This window comes from Zonotrichia leucophrys, chromosome 6, assembly GCF_028769735.1.
Source record: "Zonotrichia leucophrys gambelii isolate GWCS_2022_RI chromosome 6, RI_Zleu_2.0, whole genome shotgun sequence".
NCBI lineage: Eukaryota > Metazoa > Chordata > Aves > Passeriformes > Passerellidae > Zonotrichia > Zonotrichia leucophrys.
The window spans coordinates 33,492,436-33,504,914 of record NC_088176.1 but is presented as its reverse complement, the minus strand read 5'-3'; the positions used below and the strand labels follow the sequence as shown (position 1 = coordinate 33,504,914).

The 12,479-nt window shown below is 43.8% G+C and overlaps 1 protein-coding gene across 2 annotated transcripts in view; it reads left to right on the top strand.

Moving 5' to 3' along the window:
* The window catches only part of TET1 (tet methylcytosine dioxygenase 1), a 62,471-nt gene extending 50,278 nt beyond the window's left edge, over nucleotides 1-12,193 (top strand). For both annotated transcript variants that reach the window (XM_064717259.1, XM_064717260.1), the window contains one exon: nucleotides 2,101-12,193. In XM_064717259.1, the coding sequence (XP_064573329.1) occupies nucleotides 2,101-3,242 (1,142 nt within the window). In that variant the 3' untranslated portion in view covers nucleotides 3,243-12,193. The remainder of the gene's footprint in view (nucleotides 1-2,100) is intronic.
* Nucleotides 12,194-12,479: the final 286 nt, after the last annotated feature.

Below are 12,479 nucleotides of genomic sequence, written 5' to 3'. Positions count from 1 at the left end.
GAATGCTGGAGAAGCCGTGCTGGTGCTCCAGAATCTCCAGATTATATCCAGGTAGCAATGCTTGGCTGGTGTTCCAGAATCTCCAGATTATATCCAGGTAGCAATGCTTGGCTGGTGTTCCAGAATCTCCAGATTATATCCAGGCAGCAATGCTTGGCTGGTGCTCCAGAATCTCCAGATTGTATCCAGGCAGCAATGCTTGGCTGGTGCTCCAGAATCTCCAGATTATATCTGGGTAGCAATGCTTGGCTGGTGCTCCAGAATCTCCAGATTATATCCAGGCAGCAATGCTTGGCTGGTGCTCCAGAATCTCCAGATTGTATCCAGGTAGCAATGCTTGGCTGGTGCTCCAGAATCTCCAGATTATATCCAGGTAGCAATGCTTGGCTGGTGTTCCAGAATCTCCAGATTGTATCCAGGTAGCAATGCTTGGCTCCTCCCTCTGTGCTCACAACTCCCAATGGGATGCTGCAGTTCTTATCAGCCATGCAGTGACATTCAATAGCTGTTATCAGCAGTTGTCCCCTCCCAATAGATGAGTGATTGTGGTTACTCAGAGAGAGATAAGGAACTGCCTGCTTTGCAAAAGACAGCTGCCACACAGGTGGTAATAAATACATCTTGCCTTGCAATCTGGAACACAGACCCATGTAGAATTTTTAAGGGAAGGAATAACAGGTAAATGTGCTTCAAGAAGTCTCTGCATTTTGGGGGGATAACATTCAAAAAACAAATCCATTTGCTACACTTCCATAATTGAGTGCTGAGGGTTGTTAAAACTTATTTTCGCAGAACAGTCTCTCTCCTGATGTGATGGAGAATGCAATTCTCAAATGCTGTGTTTAAAATCCCTAGGGCAGAGGCCTTGCCCTGGGGTGGGGGCTGTTAAAGTCATTAAACACTTTGTGGTTTATTTCACAGAAAGGTTTTTATAGAGTTGATGTGGCCTCCTCATGTCCCCATACAGCTTTCAGTTTCTGCATACTAACTATTGTGCCTGTCATTATCCCACTTTGACTTTTGTGCATTCCTATGGGAGGAATGTTTTTAATTCATCACTGATTTATAAATTACTAGGAGACAGACTAGAAGAACGAATTATGCTTCTACACTGTGTAAAACAATGAACCATTCTGTGTATTTAGGGAATAAAGGAACACTGACAGTGCTCTGTGAGAGGAAGCAAGAGCTGTGTGGTGCCAGCTGCCAGCAGAACACGCACAGCCATGGCAGGGCATGGCAGAGCCAGCAGAGCCAGTGGAATTCTTCATTCCTTGGGCTCTGAACCTGCCCATGGTGAGAGCAGCCTGGGAGGAGCCTGGTCCCAACCCAGCCCAGCCGTGGCTGCAAACTGGTTCAGGGCTGACAGAAACTGCACAAGGATGCCTGCACAGAGACCTGAAATGGTGGGGCAGTTAGATGGGAAGGTGCCAGGCAGCCCAATCACATGACTCCAAATCCATTTTATAGGGATGGGTTTACCTGGAGCATCTTGCCAGATACTTTGTTTTTAAGGCAATTTCTGAGTCAGTATTGGAATGCATGAGTCATTGTAATGCAGTAACTGTTTCTGCTGTGATGGACAAGATCCATAAACATGCTTTTTCCTTTGATCATAATGTGGGGTTAAGGCAGGCCAGAATTTTAACTGATTCATAGACTGAATTTCAGACTGAATTTCATCAATTATGTAAAAACTGAAGGCCAGCAGTCAGCTGCTGGGAAGCATTTCTGTAGGCCTGGGCTGCGTGAATTGGGAATTAGTGGTTATTTAATTTTTTCTTTTATTTTCTTCATCCCTCAGTGAAATATCTTTCTATTTTATATACCAGCAGCCTGACTGGAAAAGGTTAAGGCATTAATTGAGCAAGGTTATTTTTTATATATATATGATAGGTATATGTGTATATGTGTGAGATATATATAGAGAGAGAGATGTGTACAGTCATAGAGATACTCCTGGAAAGCTAAAAATAATAATTCTGAAAAATCTGTATCAGTGTGCATTTTTCATGTTAGAAAGCAAGTATGCAAATATAAGAGAGGTATTTTATTGATTGAGAAGTACTTACAACTTTGGTGTGCATTTCTTTCTCCTAGGGAACAAACCAGATGCTTTAAAACCTGGGATAAAAATGGAGCCTTCCAACCACCTTTATGCCATGAAACATCCTTCAAACACTACTAAGAATTGCTCTTTACTGAAGCAGTACACGGCCTCCTCCCCCTTTAAGGTGGATGGTTTACATCCTTACCCATCTCTCACACACAAGTCTGGCCTGACTGCAGTGACTAACATTCAACAAGATTTTTCAGTTCCCTACGGGTATTTTGAATGCAGTACCAAGCAACCTCACGTGCCACCTTACGTTAGCTGCAAGAGCTTTGATGTGTCAGTGAAGGATTATACTGGAATTGTGCTGGACGAGGAGGTGAACGGCGTGCCGCCCGTTCTGCCCCAGGTCACTGCTCCAGGCCCCCCGGGCCACACAGAGCCCCTGCCCACGGTACCTGAGCAGCAGCCAGACCAACAGAGCTGCCAGCTTCAGCTGGACACCTGTGCCCCCCCAGAGCCGACCAGCTCCTGTGACCCAGCGCTCCCACCGAGCTCCCTGGCACAGGACGCCCTCGCACCCGCCGCCAACTGCTCCCATGGGTGCCCCCTGGAAAAGGGCAGCTCCCACGGGGGACAGAGCTGTGACTTGGACTGTGCTGATGTAAAGCAAAGCAGTGCACTGGGACAGGCAGCTGATTCTGAAGAAAAGGCTGAGGAGTTGTGGTCAGACAGCGAGCACAATTTTTTGGATGATGACATTGGTGGGGTTGCTGTGGCACCTTCTCACGGTTCTATCTTAATTGAATGTGCGAGACGTGAGCTCCACGCTACCACACCAATCAAAAAACCCAACCGCAATCATCCCACGAGAATTTCTTTAGTTTTTTACCAACACAAAAATTTAAATGAGCCAAAACACGGTTTAGCCATGTGGGAAGCAAAGATGGCCGAGAGGGCGCGAGAGAAAGAAAAGGAGGCGGAACGCCTGGGAACGGAGAACGCCGAGCTGGGCTCCAGCAGCAGGAAAGCAAAGCAGCCGGGTGAAAACAGAGATATCTTTTATGAAGACAACGAGTTCAACCAAATTCCATCGCGCAGAGCGCTGACAGTGACCAAGGACAACGTGATCACCGTGTCTTCGTACGCCCTGACGCGAGTGGCAGGGCCCTACAACCACTGGGCGTAGCGTGCTGGGGCCGGCACACGCTGCTGCTTTCAGGGCTCACACAGAACCAGCCTCGTGTCCTTTACTCTTTGCTCATCTCAACCATTCTAAGGCTGAGGTAAAAACAAAAAAAAAGGGGGGGGATTTCTTCTTAAACTGTGACTTTAACATTTGGTGGTGCTCAAGCACATTTTAAGCAAAAAAAAAAAAAAAGTTGTATAGTTTTAATACATTCTAAAGAAAGATTTTGGTTAGGTTATTAACCTTGATTGAATCATTCAGTTTATTACCTTTAGGAATTTATATTTTGGTGCTTTAAATCGTCTGTTTACTACAAAAATCATTTATAGCTATTTTAACAGGTTCACATTTTATGGTGTTAAATCAAGTTATACAGTTATAGCTCTACACAGCTCTTGGTGCTTAACCACATCAAACAGTTAAAAATAAATAAGCTGAATTATTACTTCATGGTGCCATTGCTTTAACAACTTCCAACCATTGCTGTATAGTCCAAATTACAGACCAATCTTTTAGAAAACCAACTAATTTTGTTCTTTAGATTCGTCAGTAGAATGAAGTTATTGGTAATGATGGCTGGAAGTTGTTTCTAAGCTGTAAATATATATTTTAAAAGCACTTTCTATTTTTAAAATTAACTTGAAATAGTATAGTATAAGGATCATATTGTCTAAGGTTTGTGCATACTCTACAGAAGAAATGATTTTGTTCTTGCTGTGCAGAGTTCCATGGTGTCACAGGTGCAGGATGTATGCTGACAGCATATGTGGTTGTTTTCAACTTGCCCTTTTTCACTGAAGATTTTATGTGGCATATAAACAAGCAGTTATGAATTATAGAACCTTTTTATTCTTTTCCAAGAGAGTGTACAAACGTGGAAGAGGAGATGTCTGGTCAATCTGTGTGTTGCTATTGGGAGTTATGAATATTACCTGGTTTTTTAAGGCAGCATTTGTTATGGTTTCTTTGAGCAATAAGTGCATCAGTCTCATTTGTTTCCAGCCTTCTAAGTTAACATGGCAGCCAAATGTTCCTAATGCCTCAGGGGTAGGATTGTTTTGGGATAAAAAGCTACCCCCTAGAGTTGCCTTATTGTGTTCTGATAGAAAAAATTAATTTGGGAAAAATACAAAGGAAGTGTTGGAAAACAATCAAATTTCTAATATTTAGCAGCAAAGTTTTTGTTAATAACCTATCTGTTATATTCACCAACTTTCTGAGTTCAGTTTTTTTACAAAAATGTTTTGTAAATTTTTGAAGCAATTTATACTTTTGACATGGAAACGGTTAACACCCTTCCTTGAAATTTATGTTCTTCATTTCTGTTGAGAAAGTGACATATCACAAAAGGAGAATTTGCTAAACCAGAGGAAAAACAGACACTCCATTGCTTTTAAATACTGTAGCATCCCACTCTTCTTTCTGATTCTCCTCTCCTGTGTATTTCTTGTTTAAACTTATTTATTGAAACAAATGACCAAATGACAGCATAGCTAAGGACTGACCTCATCCTGCAGCTTCTTCCAGGTGGGCTGGCTGGGGGCAGGAGGAGCTGTGTGGTGCTGTGCCCTCTGTGCCTCAGCCTGTGGGACGTGCTCATCACATACTTGACACAGTTCTACCGTGGTGCTGCTGCCCAGAGGAGTGTCAGCTGCCTGGATCTGCTTCATTTCCACACAAGGTGCTTTTCCCTGGAGGAGCTGAAGTGCAGGAGCTCCGTTGCAGTTTGGTACGAGGCGCGTGGGTGTTGGACACCCAGAGCCAGTCAGGACCTTGGTGCTACAAATCCTTTGGTGCAGGGCAGATCCAGGAGACTCCTCTGGAGCCAGGGCTGCAGCAGCAATCCCTGGGGCATGATCCTGCCTCCAGTTCTGCACATTCCTGGCCAGGCTGACAAAGCTGGTAATGGCAGAGGGTGGAGGAGTTGAACCAGTTCTTTGGATCTTACCTATTTGAAGTAAAACCTGTAAAAACCGGGTATGCTGCAAATTTTAGTTGGAAGCTTAATATTAGTTCTTCAGATAGAGGATATGAAGGGATTGTAAATAATGATGAAACAGAACCAATATTATGGCATTGTTTTGTACCAGCAGTTTTATGCTTATTGACTATGTAATATACAGTATACATCAAATCATTTTGGTATTTTGTGTGCCTTAGATTTCCATTTCCAAACTTGTATATTTTTGGTGAGCCGAAGATGAGCAGGAATTGCAGCTGCCCATCCAGTCAGGGGTGCTGTACATTCCACAGCTGCTCAGCCATGTTCTTGTCCCACCATGCAGAGATTCATTTCTTGGTTTCACTGAGAGCCCTGACAGCTTCAGTTTCTGCAATGCTGTAATTCAGCACTCTGCTGTGACAGATTTCCTACACAAAGTTGGTAAGCTACAGAGCCATCTCTACCTTTTAAATGTTCATACCATTAAAGTGAATCATTTTTACTTGAATCTTCTCCTACAAATGCCCACATTTAACTTACTGGAAACTTCAGATTAAAATGTTCCATTGAAAAACCAGCAGCTTCCCTCTAAGAAGTGAGGCACTGCAAGGTGGATCTGAAAGGATCCCTTCAAACAGGTAGCCCAATGGCAATTCTAACAAAGAAATGTGTATGTTAACATAATTAATACTATTAACTGATAGGTGCTAAACTCACAGTTACTACTTCATTAATGTTACTTACATGAGAGAAATATATCACCCACACAACAGCAGATCACCCACGGTGCTCTTCCCTTGGCTTTCACCTAAATTGCTTTTTCAGCATCTCCTGCCAGGCAGGTTGGGCACTTCCACCGCCTGCTGTGGTTTGAGAAGCTGATCCTTCCTCTTGCTGTACTGCAGTATAGGAAATGCAAATATTTACTGCTTCTACAACTCTGTGCTATTTCTTGTAACACTTCAGGATATTTATCAGTCTTGTACACAAATTGCATTGTTTTCAGTAAGGTTATCATTTTATAACAGTGTTTATCTCTTGAAATCTTCCACTCTGTGGGTCTGTTCTTTCCTTTGCAACCCACACAACCACTTGTAATTTGCTCTTAGGTTTTAACCCAAGTCCTTCGTGGATAGCCAGACCAGGAGCTGGATCAGGAATGAAGGTAGCTGGCTTGGTCAGACCTGCATGTTTTATTGGGTTTCCATCAGCTGGCACAATGTTCTGGGTGAAAATCCTGCCCATGGATTCAGTGTGGGCTGGCAGTGGGGTGTGCTTGTCTCTGGATCAGTTCTTACAGTGTGCCAGGAAAAACTGTCATGATCAGCACAGGGCACCTCTGACTCCCCAGCATTGTCTCATCCCTCTGTCCCCTGGCTCCAGCTGCACTGGGAGGGAGGAGCAGGGCTTGCTTGGCTCCCTGGGGGACTCACTGCCCTTGTGTCCAGTTAAACAGTGATTTACTGATGGTTCACATGCTGCTGTATTGCAGGAAATAGAAAGAAATATTTCTATACATACTTTAGTCACAAGATCCAAGAAGCTTTTTAACTGCTTACAAATACTTGCAGCTTCCAACCTGTAACAGTTGTATTCAGATTTTTTAAGGACTTTCTAAGAATGTTAACTGCTGGTGAAGGTCCTTGTGTTACCTATGACAGGGCTCCTCTAGATGTAGAACAGAAATAACTTGAGTTAATCTGGAGCAACATTTTGTGTTTAGCATGGGTAAGTGACAACTTGTCTAGTACTCAAGATTCTACCATACAACTGTATGGGTTTTTTTAAAGAGCTTTTTAATTTCATTGCAGTATTAACTGAATATGGTGGATTAAATCTGGGTCCTGTTGCAGCCCTGCTGACTCCAAAGGGCTCATCCATGAGGTTTTCAATTGGATGGATGTGGACCAACATTTGTGCCAACTCAGAGTCAATCTTGCTCTTTCACTTCCCTTGTAGCTTCTCTAATGTTGAAATTAGCTCCATTTATCAAGCAGTCACCAGCTTTGTGATCCATTTATACATCTGATTGTTTCTTTTCCATAGACATCCTGTCATTTCTAGGCTATCAGGAGGGAATGGCTGCGCTCTCAGATACAGAAAACTCAATTGCACGGCCACTTGCATGCTTTGTGTGTTAACACCAGACACATTCAGGCAGTGTGGGAGAAACTCCTTCTGGCTGATTGTGGTCACTGAAATTCAGCTTAGGGTCTTTGTGATGTCTGTAGCACTTACAGAGGAGGAGCAGTGCATCACTTTTGGGAATTGCTGCTTTAGCAGGGGTTGATGGGACTTGCAGGAGGAGGTGTGGAGGGAATGTCTTTGTGTGGTACTGCCCTGCAGTGTCAGTGTCACAGCACTGCTCTGGCCACTGAGGTGTTTCATTGTGGGGATCGGGTACAAATTCACCCCTTTCTGCAGTTCCTCCACAGGCAGAAATCTCTCCTTTGGTCTCTGCCTGATAATCTGGTGTAAAAAAGCACCAGAGGAGGGAGAGAGTTGGCCCCCATTGTCAATGTGCACACACAAACAAGGCAGCAAGTGCTGCTGTCATGGGCAGCCTGCTGCCCTCTGCCCCAGCACGGGGAGCACAGGGAGCTGCTGGTGCTGCTGGTGCTGCTGGTGCTGCTGCTGGTGCTGCTGGTGCTGCTGGTGCTGGTGCTGCTGGAGCTGCTGCTGGCACTCCATGGTCTCCAAGGCCCTTTCAGCCTTGGTGGCTCTCTGCACAGCACAGCTAAATCGCAGGCAAAGCTGTGAAGGTACAGTTGGGTTTTGAGTCAGCCTTCTGTGTACATGTGGTTGCCATGGTACTTCTTGATACTAACACTTCTGTTAGTCCATCTGACTTTAAATTCAGTGGCTTATTTTGTCTGTGACACACTCAACATTCTCCTTGAATTTAAACAGTGGCCAGTGGCAGCAGTCTAGAGGATGTGGTTACTTACTCTCAGCAATTCAGGAAGTGGTTTCAGTCTCCTCTGGGATTACCTGATGTTTAGCCAGCCTTTCCAAGTTGTCCACATTCTGCTTTAGGATGTTGCTACAAAATTGTGATTACATCAAGGAAGGAGTTTTACATTCGAGGTTTGCTGAAAGGCCAAGGATTTCTAATAGAACCTGATCAGGCACCAGGCTACATATGGATCACTTCCCCTAAGGAGAGGTTGAATAGTTTCTGTGTTTGTACTTCCCTGTTAAAGCCTTTCTGGTGCTTTTAGAGAACAGGCAGAACTTTTTAATACTGTCACATTCTTGACTGAATTATGAAGACTTAGTGTTACATGATGTTGAGTTGTGTCCCTGAAAATCACTTAGCATGGCTGGTGTGGATTAGTGGGTACCACCTTTACTCTGTGCAGCTCTCACTGGATTCTCTGGCCAGCTTTCTCCATTTTTGGCTCAACTTTTGGCTCTTTCCAAACCATCAGCTGTGCTCAGTCATTGTCACCTGCTGCTGGATGCTTTCAGTGCTTGTAACTCCTTCAGGGGTTTCTCCCTTCACAGGCCTGGCTCAGCACTAACGCTGCCAGCCTGCCCGTGAGCCCCTGCACTCTGTCCTGCTTGGGAATCAGCAGTGGCACACTGAGCTGTTCTCCTTGGACTCTCCCCCTGAAATCCATTTCTTTTACATCCAGTCCCCTGGAACAGGCTGCCCAGAGAGCCTGGGGATGTTCCATCCCTGGAAGTGTCCCTGGCCAGGCTGGACAGGGCTTGAAGTAACCTGGAGTGGTGGAAGGGGGTGGAAGGAGGTGAGCTTTAAGGTCCCTTCCAATCCAAACCAGTCTGATTCCTTGATTTTATATTCTGGATGTGACAGCTCCAGGGTTTTTACTTCACATTTTCTCATACAGAGCCTAGAATATTACAGGTGGGATTTTTTTAATGTCCACTTCATAATCTGTCACAGCCACTGTTTTCTTAGTTTTTAAAATCAAATAATCAGTTTTCCAGTTAATTTTCAGATTTTTTTTTGGTGCAGTTGTTACAATCTGTTCTTGTATCTGCAAGTAGCCAAACAAAAGAGACTTTGCAAAACCATCATCCCCTGAGAAGGACAAGTCATTCCTTCTCAGAGTACAGGATTTCTTCCTGTGGGTTGCATCTCTGAGTCCTCTTGTCTTTTGAGTCACTTTTAACAGCTCTGCTCCATTCCTGCCACCAGACAGCTGCTGCAGCCCTGCATGATTGCAAGAGCAGGAGTGTTTCTTTGCATCTTCTTTAAACCTTAGCTCAGTCTTTGTGAGATATCCAGTGTATGTTAAATGCCTGAACTAACACAGGACTGCTTGGAAAACATGTTCTTCCTCTGTGGCAAAAAATGGAATTGAAGGAGCTTGGGAAGAAAAGAAGGTGGTTACTGCCTTTTATTAGAGGGTATTGAGGTGGCAGTATTGATGTTTCTTTGTCTCTCTGAGAATTAAGACTTTAGGATTTTTTCCAATCCTGTTCCCAGTTCACCATCCCAGCAACTGCTCATGGTGCTCAACCCTGTACTGCTAAGCTTCAGCTGTAAAAGGTACAAGTTGTTTCTTGGTGCTGTATCCTTAATTCCTCCAGACAGTGTATTTCCCTTTCTTCTGCTGGGCCATAAAATGGCATTTTCCACACACACTTGTGTTCCAATGGCAGAATCTTCCAGCAGCATCCCTGCAGTGGGGTGCTCAGTGCCTGAAGGTGACAGGTCTGTGTGACCCCAGTGGTGCTTCTGCCCACACCCTGCTCCCCTTGCAGACATTGCTCAGAAGCTGCAGCTGTGGGCAGGGCAGGTGGGCACCAAACTCCAGAGTTACCCCCAGAGCAGCTGAGCTGTGCCCCTCTTGGTGCTGCTTTGGGTGTTCAGTCGTGCAGTTGTTGGCACAGAACATTTTAATGCTGTCGTGGAAAGTTTTGTGACCTGATCATTATTTTACATGTATATCTGTATTTTTGTTCTATTGTAATGGGAAAAGGGTCTAGGGTTTGGGAGTTGTCTTAAAGCAAGAAGGGAGGCCCTGATTCTTATTTGTGCTGCTGTCCTTTGCATTGCACTGGGAGGATGAAGGGGATCCCTAAATGGAGCTGGCTTACATCCTTTGGGGTATCCACCACACTGATCAGAGCATAAAAGGGCAGTAGTATAAATAAAAGCAAACAGTTAGCAAATGACTGGTTTGTACAATCATCTGAAATGAATTTCATGGTGTTCTTACTGTGCACATACTGGCCAGTAACATCCTCATGTTCTTAGTTTAGAAATAGAGGTTGAACAGACCTGCTTGGGTTTTACCAGGTTTGAAATATTTCCTTATATTGGCTGTCCTTTGCCCAACACTGTCTACAAAGACAATGTGCTAAGAGATTTGTACCTCTAGGTAATGGCCAGCCCAGAAATCTCACAAAATTATCCAAAATGCTATTTTTATGGTAGTTCTTCTTAAAATACTTGCTAGCCTTTATCATAACTTGGATCCCTTTTACTTGATGATATAAGCTGGGGTTGTGACAATCTACTGAAGTCCCCTGTGTCCTGACTGCACCCCAGCTGTGTGCTGTGTCACTCTGTGGGTTTGGGGCACAGAGCTGAAGCCAGCACCTCCTGCCTTCCCTGACTGTGGTGCTACTTGGCAGGGAGAGCCTGGCACGGCTCTGCTGCCCGAGTCCTGCAGAGCTCCCTTGCTGCCCCTGCAGCTTCTGTGGCAGCAGCAGCCCCGCTGCATGGCAGGGATGCAGAGCCAACTTCTCCTTCAGAAAAAGTGTCAGGAAAAGGAAATATTCAGGAAATGTACTTTCCTTCTGAAATTTGTACACTGCAGAGCCTAATGAGAACAGATTTTGTAGCAGCCTTGTGGATGCCTGTCTAACCCCTGCCACTCAAAAGGCAGCAGCTGAACTTCATGATGCTCTTGTCCTCTAAATGAAAAAATAATTGGAGTCCAGAAGAACAAATGGGATATCCCAGTACTGCTAAAAGAAAGGCAGTTCTAACCAATGCAAACATTCATACATTTCAGTTTGTAAAGAGAATTACTCTATGGTTATTTGCTCAGTTTGGAAGAGACAGCTCTCCATAATGTGACAATTTCACGCCAGGTCACAAGTACTGATCAGAATTTGCTGTCATTAGGAAAGAACATGAATTTGTAAGGACATGCTGCACTGACATGCAGTGGCTAATGAATTCCTTCCTGCTTTGGGAATATAACAGATTATGCCAAAGCAAAAGAAAAAAAAGTCATTGTTTTTTTCCTTCTCTCTTTCTTCTTTTCAATCTTTCTTTCTTTCTTTCCTTGGGATGCATTTGATATTTATTTTTCAACTTTGAGTTTGAGGTTTTCTTCCCAGTTACCAACGTACTGTATTGAAATCTGGAACATAAAACTAACATTTTTAAGCAAAAGGTGATGTACAGGGAGAAAAAAATCAGAAAGAAAAAGCACTTCATTATGTCACAGTATTTCCAGGAGAAAGTGTAAAAATTACTTCTTTTCTCACAAAAACAAAACCATTTGGGGCCTGATTCTTCCCTGGTGTAACTGAGCCCAGCTCCCTGAGGCTGGTGGAGCTGGGCAGTTGTGCTGGCTGAGAAACTGAACCTTAAAATCTTCTTTGCAGACAAGGGAACCCTTACCAGCAGTACTTGAAGACTTGTGAGTTGTGACTGCATGTTACTTGAAAGATCTAATTAAGCTATGTTTTTTGGTGCAAGCAGTTGTTGTACATGATTTCATGTTTATGTAGCAAGATGCATTGAAATGTTGATACTAGTATTGAAACATACATGTAAAAATTGTCGTTGTGGAAATTGTCTGTTCTGTTCTATTTTTCTTGTGTGTCTCATCTGTTTAGAACGTAAAACTTTCTTTTTTTTTTATTGTCCTAACTGAATAAGGCTAAATGAATACTGTAATTGAAAATATATTTTAAATCTTGTCATGAGTTTTTAAAAAGACTATTACAAATTGTATCATTCCTGATTACACAGAACTTTGTGGGTGGTTTTAAATAAATTTTATACTTCTATTTTGCACTTAGTTGTCTAATTTTTCTTTCCTGCTCTTGGCAATAATAACCACTGTCATGTGTAGAAATTTATTTGTTAATTAGCAATACCTACAGGGCTCCACCCAGAAGGGCAGCAGGTTCTGGGTGGGAAGGGACAGGCATAGAACCAGCCCCTGTTCTGCCTCTGCTTCGGGCTGGACTGACCTGTGCCCAGAGCAAGAGGAGCAGCCAGAAAATCTGAACCTCATTTTCTGACTGAAAAGGACACAGCAGTTTGTGAACACATCTGTACAGGGCCTGTCTGGCAGAGC